General features: G+C 43.9%; 1 protein-coding gene across 8 annotated transcripts in view; it reads right to left on the reverse strand.

The window, feature by feature from the left end:
* The window catches only part of SMARCA2 (SWI/SNF related, matrix associated, actin dependent regulator of chromatin, subfamily a, member 2), a 172,854-nt gene that overhangs the window by 52,261 nt on the left and 99,426 nt on the right, over window positions 1–21,167 (reverse strand). For all 8 annotated transcript variants that reach the window (XM_049710873.1, XM_049710867.1, XM_049710871.1 and 5 more), the window contains exons 26-27: window positions 18,096–18,173; window positions 12,975–13,193 (exon numbers count right to left, since the gene is read on the reverse strand). In XM_049710873.1, coding sequence (XP_049566830.1) covers window positions 12,975–13,193; window positions 18,096–18,173 — 297 coding nt within the window. The remainder of the gene's footprint in view (window positions 1–12,974; window positions 13,194–18,095; window positions 18,174–21,167) is intronic.

Consider the following 21,167-nt stretch of genomic DNA (forward strand, 5'->3'; position numbering starts at 1 on the left):
CCCTGGTGGCGCAGTGGTTGAGAGTCCGCCTGCCGATGCAGGGGACGCGGGTTCGTGCCCCGGTCCGGGAAGATCCCACATGCCGCGGAACGGCTGGGCCCGTGAGCCATGGCCGCTGAGGCTGCGCGTCCGGAGCCTGTGCTCCGCAAGGGGAGAGGCCACAACAGTGAGAGGTCCGTGTACCGTACAAAAATAAAATAAAAAATAAAAGAGAGGGGAAAACAGCCTGTGAAACTTGAAGTGGAGACATAAAAGCCCTGTTTATGAGTAGAAACAAAACTTGCTCTTCTAGTGTGGGAAGGCAAGCCCCCACGTGTGCTTTAATGGTCCTAAAAAAAAAGTCAGTCCCTTGGCAGTGGGTGCCCAGGAAAACAGGGTGTTCTTAAGACTGAATGGAAGGACATGCAAATACTACCAACAACAGGCTGGGGCTTGATGGTCATCATGGCTTGGGATTTACTGAAACTCTACAGAAGAGCCAAGCCTCCTAACAGGTTAAAAATAATCCTGAACGTAATGGCACCAAAGTAATCCCTGTCTGTGATTTTACTTGGCTCCTTTTCCAACCTGCGTTTGTGAAGGTCAATGAGATCTCAGGTGATTCTATTTTCTTTCCCTCCGTCTTCCATATTTCTCATTATGTTTTTATGATGGAGAAAATCCCTCCAAATAAACTTTATTTTAAACTTTACTTTTCTTAAAAAATAGTAAGCTCCGGGTGTTCTGCGTGCTGACTATAAAAACGCAGAAAGATACAATTCATAAAACTACTAATAAACAGTCATTCATTAGATTGGTGCAACACGATAAAATGGTGGCAAATGAAACCCCTAAACTGGGTTTGTTAACTCTTTTGCAAAACACATGTTCATGCCAGGGATTCCCCTGGAATGTTAACAATGTAATCTGTTAGACGCCACAATATCCTTCCCAGACCTTCCAATAATGTCCCATGACATTAGTGTATTTCTTTTTAATTAAAGTAAATGCAAACAGATTTGGTCTTGATAATGTGGCAGGAGAGTTGATACGTTTCAATGAACAAAACAGATCCATTTTAGCAGCTGTTTCGTACTCTGCTTGGTACAAGGGATTAAACAAAATGGCAAGGTGGGTCGTTTCTTCTTGATGGCAAAGAACTAGAAAATTCTTGGTCTTGGTCTGTACAGAATTGCTGAAGCCCCCGGCTACCTGAGTAGAGAAAGCAGCCCCCGGCGGCAGGTAGGTATTCCCTTCACTGGCTCTACCACGCTGGTATCCTGTCCATCATATACTGTCAGCACAGAGGACTCAGCTCAACTATCCAAATGTTACCAACGACCAGTTTGTCCTATACACTAGATCAGGTACTGAGTCCACCAACATGCTATAGAACCCCTTGTCAGGCTGCATTTTTGAGAGAAAGTCTGGCTAAGAACAAGGAGAAAAATCTCACCCACACCCTTCTGAGTTTTAGCTCCTGGCGGTTGAGTGTCAGCTGGAGCCAGACCAGGGCAAACCCACATAGTCCTTTCTAGGGCCATCAAAGACAAAGTCAGAGAAGGGCAGGCAGGAGGGACGGGCTGTGCTCTCTTCCTCACTCCCATCTCTTACTTCATGACTCCAGTGTATTGACAAGAAAACAGGCGCAGGGAGGTGAACTGACTTATCCAAGATGTCACACAACCGAACAATAACACATCTGGGACCAGAGCCCTGATATCCTGATGCCCTGAGGCCTGGCATTCCACTAAGTTAGGAGAGGCAAACCATGGAAGAGAACAGAACCAGTGGCAGCCTCGGTAAAGCTGAAGTTTTGAGGATATCATTTTAAATAATCTTTGCAAAATATTCTACAAGGCCCAAGGGAAAGATATTTAAAAAAAACGGTGTCCTGCATTAGGAATATACTTTTTACGATGGACTATATGACCCTAGAGACCTTAAATATTGGATTTCAGTAGGAGTGGCAGAACAAGAATCAAGCTTTGCCTGGAGCAAAGTTTCATGGTCCTGTCTACAATTTCTCACGATTCCGACAGTTCAACATTCTTTAATAGAAAATAAGAAAGGAAGCCATATAAAAGGTACATGGTCTTATACTTAAAATCAGCATTCTCCGTTGGAGACTCTCTTGTACAGAAATAGAAATGAAAACCCAATTAATTTAGTACTTTTTTGCCTTTTCATTTTGAGTTAGATTAGATATATTAATCTGGTTTTTGTTGGAAAAGAAATGAGGGTTTAAGCTGGAAGACAGCTGTTGTAAAATCTAGGAGAATTTCCAAGGAATAGCTGGGTTGAAGCAATGGTTGTATTTTTTATGCGTATTTAAACAATCTTCATCAGTGTGTTCTGAAATTAGAACAGAGCCTTCAAACTCTTGAAAAGCTCAAGAACACTTATGTCAAAACTGCACATGCCTTTAGCATTCTTTTAGGGAGGAGATCTTTACATGAAGACACAGACTGTGAATCTAACGGGAAAGAATGCCAGCAATTTCTACCTTGATCCACCCTGGTAAACAACAACAACACAGGATTCTACTGACTTAACCAAAAGGACATGGAATGGGACCAAACCTTCTCTCGTAGCCCTCGTCTCTGGCTGGTACATTCACTTATTCACAACTATTAATGGAGTGCTTACTATGCATGAGGTACTGTCCCAGTGCTGGGATATGGCAGTGGACTAGACAGGCGCGGTCCCTGGCTTTCCTGGAGCTTAGTATCAATGGAAGAAGCCAATGAGATAACCTTTAGATGGCGGCGACGGCGATAAAGAAATTAACACAGGTTATGTGACAGTTTCCGGCAGGGCCTGGCTTTTTCAGCTAGGGTAGTCAGGCAGGGTCTGTCTGGAAAGCGACCATTAAGACAAGGAGACAACCATGGACAATCTGGGAAGGAGCCTTCCTGGAAGTGCACAGGATCAGAAAGACAGCCCAGTGTGGCAGCCACCCAGAGAGCAAGAGGAGAGGAGATTCGAGGGCCAGGCAGAGGCCAGATGGCCATGGCCTTGGAGACCGTGTTAAAGTGCTTGGATTCAATTACACTTGAGGGAGGCTGCCGGAGGGGTTGATGTGGGGAGCGGCGCTGCGGGTAGAGGGTCATCAGAGATGCTATGTGCTTTGGAAAGCGCCCTCTGACCTCTCTGAATAGCCACCTGAACTGTCCTGAACAAAGAGGAAAGCTATTCTCTAAAACACCAGCAGTCTGCAAATGTCACATCCTTTATTCAACTCATCGTTCTGGTACCTAAATCCCCCAATCCCTTTTTCTTTTGTCAAGCTGGATGGGGGATACACTATGCCGTATGTCTCCTCCACGGGAGGCCAAGCAGGGTGGCGAGAAACTCTGAGGAGCAGAGGTGTGGCTGTTAGGGAGGCTCGGGTCTCCCAGAAATAGCCAGGAGATGAATGCCATTGCCAACCGTGTTTGGAGGCCATACCATGTGCCAAAGAGCAGCTGTCCTCCAGAGTCTGAGGATGGGAGGAGGGAAACTCATAAATAACATCCCTGGAGACATGACACTAAAAGTCTAACATGAAGGAGGATGCGTGTTGTTTAAACTATGCTGATTTCCTGAACAGCTGAAAGCCCTCCCAAAGTTCGTTCATCTCACAATCCGTTTTCATCTCTATTAACTCCTATCTGTGTACACCTAGAGACCTGTTCCTGACAAGCTCTTTAAGGTGGCTAAGTGTGCAATATTATCTCTAATAGCATTTCTCAAATCTGGCCCTTCATTGCACTAATAAGGCAGGCCAGCCACGGTGGGGAACGCAAGCTTGACAACTAACACCATTCTCCCCGTGCATGCCCCGCAATGTTCAATAAATGGGCGTTGAATGCAATGCGCTTTTTAACAGCCTCCATCAATGGACCCACTGATCAGAAAGCAGGGGATGATCATTACTGAAAGCACAGTAAGAAGGAATAGGAAACCAGCTTCACGTGATTTCAGAGGTTGTCTTTAGGTAGGTGGAGGAGTCCCAGCACATTAAAGAGAATGCAACTGCACCCTGGATCGAGAGGCCTGACCAAGATCACATACCTAGCTGGCAGCAGGGCAGGGACCCACGTACCAGCTTCCTGACCGCTAGCCCCGTGCTCTTCCTGCAGCCACGGAGGAAGCAGAAAACCAGAATGCAAAGAGTTGATAGCTGAGTGAGTACAGGTTGGAGGGCGTGAGGTGAATAAATAAGCCTGTAGCCATATCCCATAACAGACTCAGCAAGGAAACGTGTCCCCCTCCTTAATCCCACTTATGAATGAGGATGGGGGCCTCTTTCTCCACCCCTTTTACTTTTCTTCTGTTGCCCCAAACCTTGCATTTGAGACACACAAACAGAACTGTTTCATTTCTTCTCTTCTTATAACCTAGGTTTTTCTCTGAAATAATTTAATACTTTTTCCTTAATAGCTATTTTTTTGGTAATCTTTATATACCCAGCTCTGTGTTACACACATTTAAACTTCAGAAAATTCTACGAAGAATGAGCTAGTATTTTCCCCATTCTGCAAGGAAGCTACGAGAGGTTACACGAGGCACCCAAGGTCACAGGGCAAAATAGGTGAAGCTGGGATTTGAACCCTGGTTCATCAGATACTAAGGTTTTCATCTCTCATCCACAATCCTAAACTCCCTTGAGAGATAGACATCAAAGACATAGTTCTGACACCCACCCAGACATGAGCACAGTAACAGTAAAGTCCCCTGCCCTGTCTCTAACTTCTTAAAAAAACTGTACCTTCCCCAAGCCTCACTGGGAGAATGAAGTCATTTCACAATGTATACCTATATCATAACATCACATGATACACCTTATGTACATACACCTTTTATTTGTCAAAAATAAATGAATAAAAAAAGATTTCATAGCTTTATTGATAAAGATAAAAAAAGTAAAAAAGAACAGAACAGAAAACAAATCTTGATTCAGAAAAGCAGCCACATATATTTCTAAAACCACCTATTTCTATGCCGTGGTTAAAGATAACGTGAATTTATTTGGGCTCCTTAGTATCTGTAAGCTCGATCCACGGTTACTTTCAATGTCTGAGTTAGACTTCAGAGCTGAACCCCAATTTCAAATGGTTAAAAATTTGAGACTTGAATTTCCAGGCATCACAGTTTTAAGAATCAATTGAAACAGGTCTCTCTCACTTCTCGCCTTTAGTTAGTATTTTAGTTGGCCCTCTGAGGATACTTTCTTCTATTAAACGGACCCTACTGAATTTTGACCAAAGGGAACATAACAGGTCCAATCGCTGTGAAAACAATCTAGCCAATGGACTGAAGAATAAAATAAAACTTATAGAAAGTTATCAAAATTCTTCTACTACCGTCAAATGTTTCCCCCAGACAATTCACAACTCTGGCCACCGTTAATTAGTTCAATACTTCCTTCCTGAAGTGCTGAAGGACCTTGAATTTGGCAAAACCCAAATCCATTTTCTAGGGCCTTAGCTCTCCCTTGTGTATAAAAACGGAAATGCAGCTTGCTAGCCATTTTGCCCCAGTAAATCTGATGACCCAGGTTGAAGAGCTAAAAAACGCCATTTGGTAAAAGAAAATGAATTTTTATGTCTTTTAACAAAAAGCAAGGAAAGATGATACAAAGTGACAAAGCAAAACACTAAAGGTATCATGCACATTATACTTTAGATAAAGGATCCCCCAAAACCTTGCCCGTATAAAATGAGGTCTTTTGGGAGAAAAGGACATATCGAAGAATCACTGATGCTCTCAGCTGTGATTATGGCTAGGCGATTCCAGCCCCTGTCTGGTTTCAGGCTGGATCATATCGTACTTAATCCAGCCCAAACAGAGGAGACATTATCCTGTTTCAAAGATTTCTAGAGAGAGAAAAATCCTCTTCGTATAGATGAGGAAATATTTTGTTATTTCTCATTGTGCATTTCAACAGAATTTCAAATATTTTGTTTGAAGTCCCAACTTCTTTAGACTTTCTCGGTACTTTTCCCAGTTCTTTGTGACTACCTTTCCTTGGATTTCTCTGCCTTTTTCCCTGCGTAGGTTTTAGCACAGGCTGGTGGTAGTGGAAAGCTGACTACGGGACCTCATCCTGTATTTCCAACCTGGTGTTAGGTAGCTTTTCAAGACATACAGGTAAACTCCTGTGTGTTACTCCTGTTACATGTTACTTTACCGATTCCCTCTATTATTATATGGTTCAGGAGTCTCTTACTCTGTTCTCTCCACTTTGAGCTGTGGGAAGGGGAAACCCCCAAAATCCTTCTAGGGGTCAGTAGACCTAACTATGGAGATGTCATTCAGGCACCGAAACTGTGGGAAACTCAGGCTCTTATCTGGTGACAGACTGGTTGAAGGGAAAAATGATGTTCTGTGCTGCCTTTCCTCAAGGTCCCTCTGGAAATCCTGGGGCTTCTAAAACTAGCTGTGTCTATCATGAGATTTAAAGATCTGAGTCTTACCCCCATCATTTACATAACACGGTTTGGGACCCAACAGTACAGAGCACTGTAGAAACAGAGCTTATACCATCACCAGGGGCTTATAGAGTATACCAAAAGAAGCACCCTCACACTCATACATAAGGACCGCAGCGAGAGACACCAGCAAACAAGAACCTTTCCAAATTACAGTTCTGAGACATCAGATCGACTGTGAAACAAAAGCATATTCCAAAGTTTGTTCCCTCCATCAGGCTGGCAGTTAACTATTGTACAGAGCACATAATTTAGATTGCATTCCAATTATCTTCAAGTGCTGAAGGGCACGAATCAATCACTTGGCAATTAAATTCTGGGATGTCACTAAATGTTTAGGAAGGGAAGGATTCTGAAGTTGGCAGAAGGACCAAAGGAACAGGAAGAACAGAAAAACCAGGCATTCCGGAATTCACCCTCCCACCGTTTAGTCTTACAGACACCCCAATTTTACAGAGCTCCTGCCTCAACCATGATTACAATACTAGCAACATCACAGCCCGTGCACACCTGGCTGAAGTTAAACCAAAAACACCTGACCCCTTGGGCTCATCAGACGTCGGCCAATTTAGCTCTACTAATGCTTGCCCTCACACATAAATAAAGATGTTTTTCCAAGAAATTATCAACGTGAGCCAATTACTGGTTATGTGCAAATGCACACACACACACAGACACACACACACACAATACGTAAAAGAGCACTATTATCACCTTGGGTACCCCATGGGAAAGCTATAAAATGGTAATGGACATAAATAATTTTTTTTTTTTTTTGCGGTACACGGGCCTCTCACTGTTGCGGCCCCTCCCGCCGCGGAGCACAGGCTCCGCACGCGCAAGCTCAGCGGCCATGGCTCACGGGCCCAGCCGCTCCGCGGCATGTGGGATCTTCCCAGACCGGGGCACGAACCCGTGTCCCCTGCATCGGCAGGCGGACTCTCAACCACTGCGCCACCAGGGAAGCCCGGACAGAAATACCTTTAAAACCACCATTAGTATTCTCTTCCACACTTTCTAAAGGGACCATTCCCTGTTCAGGGGAGCCACCTATTGCCTTGAGGAGGATGACGATAACGTGGTAAGCAAAGACGATGAAAAAGACAAAATGACACCACTGACTTCCAAAAGAGGATTTGCGAGCCTACCATCAGGCAGCAGTCTAAATCAGGCTTCCTTGATGGAGAGGAGTTCCCTCAATTCCAAAGGCTCCTTGTAATCAGGAGCTAAGCCAGGTGGGCAGGGATCCCCAGAACTGCTCTAGAAGCCACAGTGAAGAGCACCATGGCCAGGCCACGTGTGTATGGGAAGTTGCTGTAAGACAGGAAGGCAAGATAGAGAGCCTTCTGCCCTGGGAGAAAGGGAGCTGAGAGGAAGAGCGGTGAGAGATCAGCCCTGAGGATATTGCTGCCTGCAGTATTTGTAAGCCATCGAGCCAGCCCCTCCCATGCGGATGAGACCCCAGTAATAACTCTACACACTGAAGCTCAGTGGAGCTTCCTGGTTGGTGAGCACACTGATGTGCCCGGGGGGATGCCCCCCGATTCCATGAGGAGACAGCAGGGAAACTGTGTCCCCTCCCAGAGATCCTCCTACGTCCCTCTTCAGTTGGCTGGTCCTCCTGATTTGTATCTTTCATAATAAAACTGTAACCACCAGTAGTGCTTTCCTGACCCTGTGATTCATTGTAGCAAATTACTGAACCTGAGGGGGTCATGAGAACCCCTGAACTTAGAGCCCGTCAGTCAGCACTGCAGGTGGCGCAGGGATGCCCAAAGTGTGGCTGGCATCGGAAGTGAGCCCGGTCTTGTTGGGGAAACTGAGCCCTTTAACTTGTGGGGTCTAACTCGGGTAGTTCGTGCCAGGACTGAATTGCAGTACACCTGGCTGGGGCTGAAATGAATACTCACCCTTCAGGCTCCAAGCCTGGTATATTTGGGGGGGTTGGTGCAGGGAGCAAGAGGTATGAGGCTATAGAAGTATCCGGGGGCACATTTACTGTGAAGGCATTAGTGAAGCGTGAGCTTTAGGACTCTTACTTTACAAGCTCCTCCCGAGGCTCTGGGAGGGTCCCTCACTGTGCATTCATGTGGTCAGATACTTTGACAGAACTTGTAAACGTAAGACGTTTCTGTATTGCTTGTTTTAAAGACCTCCCTGACCCACCCAACCATCAGATTCTAGAGGCTTCAGGCCTGACAAGCCCCTGGTGGTGAGGCAGCGATTTTTGCAAAAAGGGGCTGAACTCTCTTGCCTGTTGTAGCACAGTGGGTAGAAAGCAACCAAGAGTCTGAAGATTCCCAACGAGGGCACAAAAGAGCTGAGAGCACTACAAGACCAGAGAGGCTGACAGTCTTCATGGGACTTCAGACTGCAGGAAAGCTGACCACTAGAGACTCGGGCCGGAACCCCAGACCTTAACAGCACGTGTCATCAAAGACGCCAAAAGAATAAGGTGGGACCAGCTGCACGTCAAGACCTCCAGGGACAGAACAGACCAGTAGTCCTGCGTTGAGCCCAGCAGAGATCCACAGGACAGGATGCCTGCCCCAATCCATGATGAAACCCTAGCTTCTCGGTCTATCCAGATGCCACCTTGGGGAGGAAGATGGGAAGGAGCTCTGAGGAGAGGAGACAAGAAGCGCATACAGGGCATGGATGTTGAACTGACTATTCCCAAAAGATGAAGTTCACCAAAGAAATTTAGGTTTCCTCAATGGAAACTGAGATTCCAAAACAATTTTTAAAAACTTAAACAAACAAACAAACTGAGCTGTGTTTGAAACTGTGATCCTCTTCATTTAAAATAACATGAATACAGAACAATTTTTTTTAAGTCTTCCAACTAAACAGATTGTCTAAAGGACACTGTGGGAATTTTTAGCATACTATGATTATATAATAAAACCTGTTTGTGATGAAGCCATAATACAATTTTCACAGAAAGTGGCCAGAGCACTTCAATTCAACCTAAGTGTTCTGAGGCGGCGACTGCAGCCTCATCACCAAAATCTTACCTTCCTGGGCTCACAGACAGACCACATCTCCCACTCCCCCTTACAGCTAATGTGGCCACATGCCCGAGTTCTAGCCAATGGGATGCGAGCGGAAGCGACAGAGATCCAGGCAGGCCTGGTCCTTAGAACTCAACATGCACCACTCCATGCTGCGCTCCCCGCTTCCAGCTCACAGGGACAGGGATGACTAAGCTGGAAAGAGACTCTTCAGCCTGGATCCCTGAACGGCCACGCAGAGAACAGTTGCCCCCGCCAACCACAAACACCCACCTTGGGCTTCTATGTGCGAAACAAAATTCAACTTTTTTGGACAGGCCCACAAATAGGGCATGTTTAGGTCCATCTGTTGCAGAAGTGAACGTTACCCGAGGCTATACTCTTATACATCAATCCAGGGCTATTTCAATCTGGCAATCCATGGGCCCTGACTATTTGCACACAGAAGTCCTAACAAGATCCAGCGTGTCAACAAATCAGGAAAGCAAGTATGTCGGCAACTACCAAGAATACTAGGAAGTTGGATTTGAGCCGTGACAGAAGAACAGGCCAAGAAATTCAAGAGCCCGGGGGAAGTGCAATTAGTATTTACTTGTGAAGGCATCACAGAAGTGGTAGCATTTGAGCTGGGCCCTGAAGGATGAGGCAAGTTCCAAAGAAAGAGGAGGGGAGGGGAGTTCATTCGAACTGCAAATGAGTCCTCGAACGTTTCATCCGGTGGGAGGTGATGCTAAAGACAGACAAAATATTGTTCTGTTCACCCCAGGGAACAGGATGAGAACCAGCGAGGAGCAGCTACCAGGAAAGAGGATATTCGTTCACAGGGAGGAAGAACTAACAGCTGGGGCTGAGCATGGAGGGGTCAAAATGCAGACGAAATGCAGAGCGTCTCCTCTACTGATGGCCAGCCTCTTGGCGGGGGCGCTGCAGAGAATGTGATCGAAGCACAGGGTGCGGAGCTGTCCCATTCAGCTGCCTCCAGCTCTGGGGTTCTATGGGTCTGCGATGCCTCTACCAAGCCATCTTGGTACAACATCGCCAGGAGAAAGGAGAGTTACTGCAGCCCTGCTACAGCATTTCTCACGCAACAGTCCGGGCCAACCTGCCTTTCAAGGCTGCGTTGCCTAGGTTCGCCCACTGTGTTCAATCATTGGCCGGTGGAGACGATCTCTGCACGTCCAGGCCCACGAGAAACCCTTGAATAAAATTTTATTACCACAAAAAGCTTAACAGGCTAGTATTAAACAGGATTTCTGCTGGTGAACAAGAAAGAAAACAACTGCAAGCATCTGTTTTGAAGGCTAAGGCCAGGAGGCATTCTGCATTAATTGCATGGCCTGGTTAACAGCAAGTTACCAGCTCACACCAAACATGGACGCACATTTCCCGGAAGATTGGATTACAAAAAGCTGTATTACAATAAAGCTGTACTGAGAACAGTTTCGTCCTTCTTGGGTGACCTGGTATCTTGCAAGGCACCTTAAGGTGAAAACTATGAACATCAATTTCATGGTGTGGTTTTGTAAAACAAACTAGTTTTCCATTTTTAGACGTGCACGTTATAGACAAAAGGATGTGAATCCAGTGAAGAAACACCACCTAGAAAAAAAAAGGAAGTCTACTAGATACACAGATACTATCCTAACATTACTGGTAAATTAGAAACTTTCCACTTTCCTCTTCTAAGGTTATCGTTTCATCTTCACAAGCATTCATTGAGTTTCTACTGTGTGTTAGCATGGTGCTAATCATCAGTGATATAAACTGAATGAAGAAGAGAAAAAATGAGGTATTCTAACCGTGAAAACTTCCTAAGATTTATAACGTTATTTTTTGAAGAGCATTTGCCACTGATGATTGAAAAAATGATAAATTCAACTACCTTCTTGCCCGATAAACGAGATTATTTTGCTTGTAGTGTCTAGAGGTTATACATATATAAAGACTGACTTTAGAATGTTGGCCTAGATTGTCGTCTCATCTCCTGTAATATTCCAGGTATTCAAATTACTGCTTACATAAAAGAGAAAGGGAAAAGAATTTTCCCAAGCTCATGAATGAATATTAAAGTAAACCTCTTCCCATTATAGAATGGATCTTAATTATACAACTGCAACCTCACAACAGTGAAACAAAAGAAATCCATAAAACCATATTCTGAGGCCACTGGAATATTTGGATGCGACAGTAAAACGGTCACACAAAAGTTACATTTCATATGCCATTGCTCAACCGTAAGTATGAGCGATGCTTTCTTAGTCTCTTTCTTTTCAGGATACCACAGGCTTCAATCTTTTCGAAATTTAGGTCATGCCTCTCTCATCATACAACATCCTGAATAAGTCACATCTCAAGTGGTGCCAAGACCTGTCCGCCTTTGATATCCAATCTTACAATACTTCCCCCATCGCTTTTTGACCCACCTACCTACTTACAGCCCGGGTCCTAAAATCCATGTTTTACAAAGCTTGCGAACTATATTCCCTTTCAATAGAATGAACAACTCACAAAAACAGCTTCTATTTTGTTTGGTTTTCACCGAACCACCCTTATTATTTCCAGCACGCATTTACCGGCGCTGCCTGGAGCGCACATCCCTGATTGTTCTATCTTGGTACTAAGTCTGCTCCCAATAACAGACATTACGGCTAAACCTTCAAAGGGAAGATTCACACTGGCCTCAGCCTCACACACGTGGCTCCTGGGAGCATTTTGATATTTCTGAGCTCGAACATTAGGAGATAACATTCCTCAGTCAAAATGAGAAACTGACATTTTCCAAAGCAGAGAAAACAAAAAACAAAACCCCCAAAGTACAGAATACTGTTTCCAGTGTCAGTGACCCGAGTCCCAGGCCCTAGTCTGCGCTGGCGACGGTCAGATCAGATTGAGCTGACGTCGAGCCCCCACATGCATCAGCGCTCACTGATTCTGTTATTTCTAGTCAGCCGTGTGATCCTGCGGAATCACCTAACCTCTCGGGGCCTCAACTGCTTCGTCTGTAAAACCAAGAGAGTACAAAGGCACCTTCCAGCGCTAATGTTCTTCGGGTCTAGGAAATAACGTGGGTAGAAGAGGCCGCGGTCCTGAACGCTCTCTCTGCGAGACTTGCAAAAGTGAAACTCCGATTAAAGACCATGAAATGAGGGGGGACAATTAACAAGTCCTCTAAGGCCCTCTTCCACATTTTGATTCTAACTCCGAGAGAGTGAGGCATGACCAGGCGATCGGTCATAAAACATTAGTGGGTCTCATAGCTCTCATAACCCTGTGTTTCCAAAGGCCAATTCTGCTCTTGCAAAACAATTCTTCATTATCTTCCAAGGCCCTGCCGTGAAATGTAGAATGACTCCACTGCAAGAGCAGAATGACTGTATCTATGTTCAAGAGGCCCTTCCCCTTCTATGGGCAACTGGTCCCTCTCAGACAGTTCTAGCCTCAGGCCCCTGATTTCTCTGAGCCAACAACACTCCACGTAGCAAGAATTCGAGAAAGCCACACCTACCCTCAGCCACTGCTTCTCTGTGAGGGCGTCGCTGTAGTCCACGTCCCGGCGCTGGCGAGACCCCCTCCCGAAGATCTTCTCCTCCTCTTCTTCACACGTCAGCCGTTCCACCTCGGCGTCATCTTTAATAATCCAGGAGGGCAGCTCATCCTCCTCCATCAGGCGGGGCTTGCGTTTTGGGTTCCGGGCATCCTCCCTCCGCCGGTCCATGTCCATGCGCTGGAGGGATGAACAGAAGTGTCACCAAAGGGAAAGGGGATTCGGTACGGTGTAGACTTGCAGCACATAAGTCTTCACAAGTCACCTCCTATGGCTGCAGGGTCCCTTCAGCTTCTCCCATGGAGCCTCTGTATCCTGGCTGACTTGTTCTAGCTCATCCCCAAGGCCCAAATCTCTTCCCTTCCCCTGTACCCATCTTTGAAATTTACTTATGCACATAAAAAAATACTCTTTAAAAAATTCCTTTTCTTAGTCTATGTGGGTGCAAAAGCTTCCCCTTAAGTAATAGTGAGAAAATTCAAATTGGGGATGTATTTTAAAAATGATTACAGCAGGGCTTCCGTGGTGGCACAGGGGTTGAGAGTCCGCCTGCCGATGCAGGGGACACAGGTTCGTGCCCCGGTCCGGGAAGATCCCACATGCCGCGGAGTGGCTGGGCCCATGAGCCATGGCCGCTGAGCCTGCGCGTCCGGAGCCTGTGCTCCGCAATGGGAGAGGCCACAACAGTGAGAGGCCCGCGTACAGCAAAAATAAATAAATAAAAAATAATAAAAATGATTACAGCATAAATTGATAGAACATTGTAAATCAACTATACCGCAATAAAAATGAGTTAAAAAAAAAATGAGCCCTGGTGATACAACTCATTGCTGCACTGGTATAGAAGTATTCTTCAAGCATATAAAGGGGAAAGTTCATTAAGAAAATTTCCTTTACCTCAATAGGGTTCATGCTTTTAATTAAAGAGCCAGGAAAAAAAAAATCAGCCACCCAGCGTCACTATAAAATAGCCACCCTCGGTTGGACTCAGACATGTGGGCACATAACTGGTTTATTAATCAGTTGGCCATGAATGCATTGAATTTTTAGTGCACCCTGGGCTCTGGGAGAGGAATGTCCCTCAATTCTTTAGCTTTCAAAAAGCTTAGCTCTTATGAAAATATCATGCCACAGTGACAGACCTCAAAGGTAATCTCATCTCAACTGATATAAGTGAAATGGCTTCCTTTCAACAGCCTTCAAAATGCCTATTTCCCCACCTCCTGCTTTCTTTTTTTAAAATCCAGTGCGCTAGTAAATAAATTAAGTGCCACATACTTGCCTTTAACCTATAACTAAACAATTTGATGGTTAAAGAAAAACAAATAAAACCTCCACTGAATTGTTATATACGTTCGTTATATGTATCTATCACTGGCTAGACCATTTCTACAAGCGAACAGACCATTAACCATTAAATGATTTACCTTTTCCCTCTTTCTTCCTTCAGTTCTACCGTACTGAAACAGGGATTCAACATTAATTTTTTCTTAAGAGCTGAGAGTGGTAACAAAATGTAAATGAAATTTCTATTTAAATCCAAATTCGACCTCTAGAATCTATTTAAAGTTCAAAGTTACTTAAACTATGCTTCAACATTTTTGGAAATCATTGTATTCCCAAGATGGGGTAGGCTTGGAGCATGGTGGAGTCCTATTGGTAGATAAATGTGGCCGTTCTGTTCTGTCATATGCTATAGTTAGCTGGAGAGGCTGCTCTTAATCCTGCCTTCCAATGCTCTGGATTCAGAAATGGGATCCACAAAACCTTCATAATTAGCACACAGAGGATGCCTTGTTAACAGCACAATCTAAAGAGGGGCTTCTCACGGTAATCTCCTAATAGTTACTAGATAGCTATCAAGAAAAATCATTTTTTTGTTACGGCACTACACAGAGATGATAAAATACTGCCACTTCAATTTTTGGTTATACGATTACCATTTCCTATACCGAGGACTTGTAAAATGACTTATGCCATGCATTAGTCCACAACTGAGAAAATAAATCTCTTCTAACACAAAAGAAAATAAATTGCACTTGCTTTTTGTTTTTTCTTTTAGGAAAGACCCCCCCCAAAATATTTTTGATGCAATTTTTAATAAGCTTAAAGTTCTCATGATTGTATCTCTTCCCAGAGATTTCCGCTTGCAGAAGACCAGTACAAACTTTGAAGTTGATATTCAACTAAGCATAATTAATTATTCAGATACTACATGAATATGTTTGTCTTAAGACCCAATAACCTTATGCTAACAAGTACAATTACTTTTAAAAGTACTTGTTGCCTTTGGAGGGAGCAGGGCAGCTTGAAAGCTTCATGTTTGTATGTTAGCAAAATGTTTCAGATATGTATCTTGACCTGTCAAAGATCTCTTTTAGGTAGAATTCACAGGTAATCAGTATAAGAGATAACTTTCGAAGTCACATTTTTTAAAAGGAGAAAACAAGAAAAATGTTCGAAAGAAAGGTTTTATTTGAAAGAGACTATCTGCTTCATGTGTGTTAACTACAGTGCCTATGATATAAAATCAAATAATACGTCTGTATTAATTTTATATAGGGAGCTAACTTTCTGTTTTTGTAACAGTGGATAAAGAGTTTAAATATTCCAACTCCAAATCTAGCTCACATTCCATTCTTGTTTCTCACTACAGTTTTTAATCTGACTGAACTGGCAAGGATTCAATTTCATTTCCTGCCCCCTGGTGGAGGTGCTAATGAATAGTGAATTGGCCAAAGGCAGCCGGCTGAGGAGAAGATTTTAAAAAACCAACACAAAGCAAACCAAACCAAAGTGAACTGAAAATCTGTATTATCCAGAAAGGAGAAGCCAACCTTTAAGAAACAAGCACAACATTCACAAAATCAAAACGCCTACAGAGGAGTATATTCCCTAACCAGCTTCACCTGTTCCAAGCCTGATATTCCCAAATTAAAAGAAGACTGTGCCTTGGCCAGACATCCAATTTTTTTTCCCTGAGGCTTTCAATTTCTACAAATACCCAGCCGGAAAGGCAGAAAAGAGAAGTACTCTTTTTCTCTTATTTCAGGACTGCTGATGGAAATCTCCATCTCTGGGCCTAATCTAATTTGTATAATGGCAGACAGCTTATCCTTTCCAAGGGCCTCGAGAGTATCTGAGGCTACAGCAGTGCTGAATTATTGCCAATCAGTGATCAGTCAGGGAAGCTGAGGGCCTCTTGCCTCGGTGTTCCCTCGTAATCTACATTTTAATAAGTTCCTCAAAGAGAGAAAAGATGGTCTATTTCCTACGTGTATCTCTAATCTCCCCAAACAGAGAATAATCTATAAAGGTGGTGATTGGCAGTATGAGTTAAGAAATTTAGGTTTTATGAACACCCTATGTCGAACATGCTGGTAAAGTCGTTTTTCTGTTATTTCTCTTCAAAATGGCCTTAGCTGGGTAGGATGGTTCATTTAGGAGGGGAAAAAAGTGCGCATCCCAGGGTAGGACTTATTCCCATGGCTACCTAAAAGTTTCCAGAGAAAGAATGAAATGTCCTTTATCTTGAATCACTGTGTGTGAGTACAATCATTGTTCCCCAAAGTCACAAAACCACAAAAATAACGTCAGCCTCCATGCAGCTGGGGTTCCCTTCTCAGACTGCCTAGGCTAAAGAGGTGGAAAATGCAAACCCTGTGGGTCCTATTTGGCCCAGGGCCGTATTTTGTTTGGCTTGAAATGTTAAATACTAATAAAAAACTAAATTTAGTTGCAAACATTTTGAAGTCCGGAGACTGAATATAAAAACCTCACTTTCTAGCTTCTCTTGAAAATTTGGAATTTCTGGCTACATGGGGCTTGCAGCTCTGTCCCCCCGAGACAAAGCAACTCCCATTCACCGTTCACCACCATCCCCTCACCCCTGTCCACTTGCTTCACTCGTGCAAATCACTTGTCTGAGACCTGGGGGCTTCAAATTTGGGACCTCTGATTTGGGGGTTCCTCAGCATTCGACCACCAGAGTTACAGTTCACATTTATTTACTCACTCCACGGTCAGGCTAAATGTTAGAAAGATCAAAATGACTGAAGGTATTGCGGGGGAGCCTTGCAACTTTATACATCCTGACCTCCTCACAAGGCCCGAAATTTTGCAAATGCCACCATTCGTTCAATAAATGTTTATTAAGCAACTACTACGTGCCAGAAACTGTTCTGAGTGTTGTGCATACAGAGATAAATAAATAGCTATAGCAAATGCCTTAAGAACACAGTCAAATGTGACTTCTGAGGGCCTCCCTCACCAGCCAAGGGGGTTGCTCCCTTCCCTACTGACCTTGAGGCAGGCCACACACATAATCAAATTCGGGTTTCAGCAAAATGGCAGATGACTACGTATCTTGGAACGTCAAGGTTGAAACCATGGATGTTAAACGGTCAAATGTCAAGGTTCTTTTGCATCTGCTTTGTACCAGTGAAATGCAACCAGTTTTGATCTTTAAGTGAAGTCTACACCTTGATGCACATCTGGAAGGTTGCTTAAGCAGGCTCTCTTCAACAATAACAAGAGGCAGGACTATGTCATTTTAGTTGCTCTCCGCCCCCCTGCTGCGCCCCCAGGAAGCATATTTGTTTTGATTGCTAAGGAGACAGCTAGGGAATAGCTGTGAACTCTACCTAGAGGAGCAGGGCAGGTTTCCTGAAGGATGCTGGCCAGGATCAGAAATGAGCTGGAAGTGGGGGGGGGTGGGTGTCTGTGGTAGACCACATGGCCTGTCCTGAGGACGCAGCTGCTGCGAAGCCGTAGCCAAACGCTTCCATAGAGAGATGTGGGCCTGGTATTACTGCCCATGTTCAGTTTTCACGAGAAGCCAGAAATCAGGATTCTTTTTGCGTTGGCAACGGATTCGAAATTTTTAAAAAAGATATGGCATGGGCCAAACAAAATATGTCTGCAGGCTAAAGCCAGGCAATTTGCAGGCTCTGAACTGAAGGAAAGGCCCCGGCTTCACAAATGAAATTTGGCCAGGGCACACAGGCCCCAGACATCTTGTGTTTAACAGAAAAGGAGGGAGAGGAATGAGGCATTTGTTTCCATGATTTTCTGTAACGTTACCATAAAAAGATCAAATTCCTCCTCTCGTCGAGCGATCATTTGGTTCAGAGTCTCATCGTCGGGTACTTCATCTTCTTCCTGGGGTTAAGACCAGAACAGAACAATTTAACAGGCTTCCGGAGAGAGGCTGGACAATTGGGCTGAGGTACTGATAAGTAAGGTGAATCAGTCCTCCAGACCAGTGGGACCCCATTTCTCAAGCCAGAAGGGAAACAGAAGGGTCACCGGGTATAGTACTTGCCATTATTATTTTGCAAGCGATTCAAACCATCTTCCCAGAGCAAAATCTGTTTAGGGAGGAAAGGTGGTGCACTCTCTAAGACATACTGGTTCTCTCGGGGCAGGGGTGTATCTTGATTCCCTTACTTTTAGAACAAGTTAGAACAAGTTATGTTTCCCCGCCTCAATGACCTCATCTGTAAACTGGGCATGACATTTCCTTCACAGAGAAGATGTAGGATTTAAATAAGGAAACCCCCATGAGAAAGGGCCTAATATTAATTCTTTTAATTCTTTACCTTATCCCCAACATAAATGCTTATTTTCAAAGCTTTACAAAGGACATGAGTATGTGAAACTTAGTGGCAAGGCACCAAGCAAGACCATAAAAATCATACACATATGTGTGTGTGTGTGTGTGTATGTGTGTGTGTGTGTCGAATACATAGCCTTTAAAATATGTTTAATATGTATTTCGGTGGGCACTGTTACGCTAATGTTAGAGCTGTGGACACGACAACCCAAAAGGTAGCAATAACAAAACCTCCACAAAACTCTTCTTAATGAAAATCATTTAAATGAGGTAGAGAAAGCAACTACCTAAGGCCTCACATTTTCATTTGACAGTATGTTAGACCAAGGCACCTTATGGCTCTGAAAATTCCTCAGAAACCAACAGTTCTCAAATTTTTTAGAAATGTTATGCTATGATTTTCACACTTTAAAAAAAAGATTCTAAAAGTTGGGCAGATACTACAGAACTTACCGCCCAAAATTATTTTTATCATACGTCGAGTGAGCTTGTTAAAAATCAAATGGGGAGTTTCAATGTATCAGCAGAGGGACGAAAGGGAAACCCAGAACTTCAAACATCCAATTTCCCAGATCCTACGTTCAAAACAAGGCAACCTGTTCTAGAAAGAGTACGGGTGGCCTAGCAGCTTAAATGAGACGACTCTGCCTGCTCTCAAGATAATGTCTTGCGCACCGTGTCAGAAATGAATGCAATTCAATCAAGTAAAAACTGATGACTCAAGATAAGAATCACTTGTGAAAAACTTTCTATGCTAGTTCATCTCTAGATGGAAGGCAATCTGTCTAAACACATTATTACAGTTCATCTGACAATGAAATAGACGAGCTGGGAGTGGGCTGAGACTTTAAGGTACAAAGAATTCGGTTAATGTATCCACTGGGGAAAAGATGTCCTGCTTCTGCCCACCCTATTCCTAGGGCCACGTTATCCCCTCATCACCTATACAGTGTCGGGTTGGACTTCCCCCAAGCCCAAGATGAAAAGATGCTCTTGTAAACTGGCAAGAAGCCTGTCTGCAGCGGCCTGGCCTTCACAGAGAACAAGTGGGCAATAAATCTTCCTGGGTTCCTTGTGCCCGAGTGTTCCATGGTCCGTCAACCATGGTGACGGCTGCCTCTGATATTCAGGACCAGAGCCCTTGACTGCAGGCTATCAGTGTCCCCAAACATTTTCATCTCAGGACACATGCCATCCAGAAAATGATAACATCTGTCTGACACACGGAGAGCCTGGAAGGGGTGTGGAGCCCCAGCCAGGCTGCTCACCGTTAGAAGCAACCGGCGCCGGATTGCACTGCAGGCCCCACCTGGTGGCCCGCAAGGTTAGCAGACATTCTGTCCTGTCCAAAATGTCCATAAGACATTGGGTTCACGCCGAAAGGTTCTTGAAATTTGGTCCCATCCAAAACATCCATGAGGATATTTGGTCCCTGACAAGTGGTTTTGGATAGGATCAAATATCGAGGACCCTTTGGTCCGGACCAAATGTCCTGCAGGGGCCCTCAGGACTGGGAGGGATCAACATCTCCCTGAGGCTTAGGAAGGTTGGAAAGCTCCAGGCAACCCTACACTCCACCTAAACCAGGCTGGGGACCATCTTCACAAGGCCTACACAAAACAGAAAGCAAAAACATCATGGAGACTCCTGGCTGGGTATCAGCTCTGCCCACACCTGCTTTGTGACAGTATATATCACTCACCCTAGTATTTCATTTGTTAAATTTCCATGTGTGTAAATACCAACAAAAAAAATCACCTGAAAATCTGATTCTAAATGTGTATCAACTATTTCAATTTTGAGAATCAAATCTGTATCAAGTATTCAACTTCCAGAATCAGACGTGGTAAACTATTTGAGATCAAAATTTTAAAAACATGCGTGAATGTATGTGCATATGCATTTTTCATCACTTTAGTGAAATCTAATAGATAACTAATCAAACATATAAGACTGACAAGTGAAGAGGTATAACAGAAAAGGGCTCTTCAATTTGCAAAAAGATTCATTTCAGGATGACTTTAAATATCAAGAACTACTTCACATTTCCACTTATTTCAGAAAAAAAAACTACATGAGATTTTTGAAAGAATTTCGTTTATAATTTATAGAAGATTTCAAAAACATCCTACTTAAGGCAAAATCAAACTACAGTTGACACTTGAACATCTGGGGTTAATCTATGTATATCTTACATGTAAATTGTAAATCGGCTGTCCAATTCCACAGTTCCTCTGCACCCATGGAGTCAACCAACTCTGGACCCATGTAGTGCTGTAGTACTTACTACAGAAAAGCATCCACATGAAAGTGGACCCACACAGCTCAAACTGTGTTGTTTAAGGGTCAACTGTATATCTAACATACGCAATGAAAATAGTATTCCACATGAATAGATAAGATAAACCCATTCTTCCACTTACGAACATGGGCACACCAAACCAAATTTGTCCATCCCAAGCCAATTTTATGGTAAGGACTGGCACTGGTATTTTGTTCAGTTTTCTAGACTACATAAGAACTGTGTCTTTTAATCTATT

Source organism: Orcinus orca, chromosome 6 (genome assembly GCF_937001465.1).
Source record: "Orcinus orca chromosome 6, mOrcOrc1.1, whole genome shotgun sequence".
Classification (NCBI taxonomy): Eukaryota; Metazoa; Chordata; class Mammalia; order Artiodactyla; family Delphinidae; genus Orcinus; species Orcinus orca.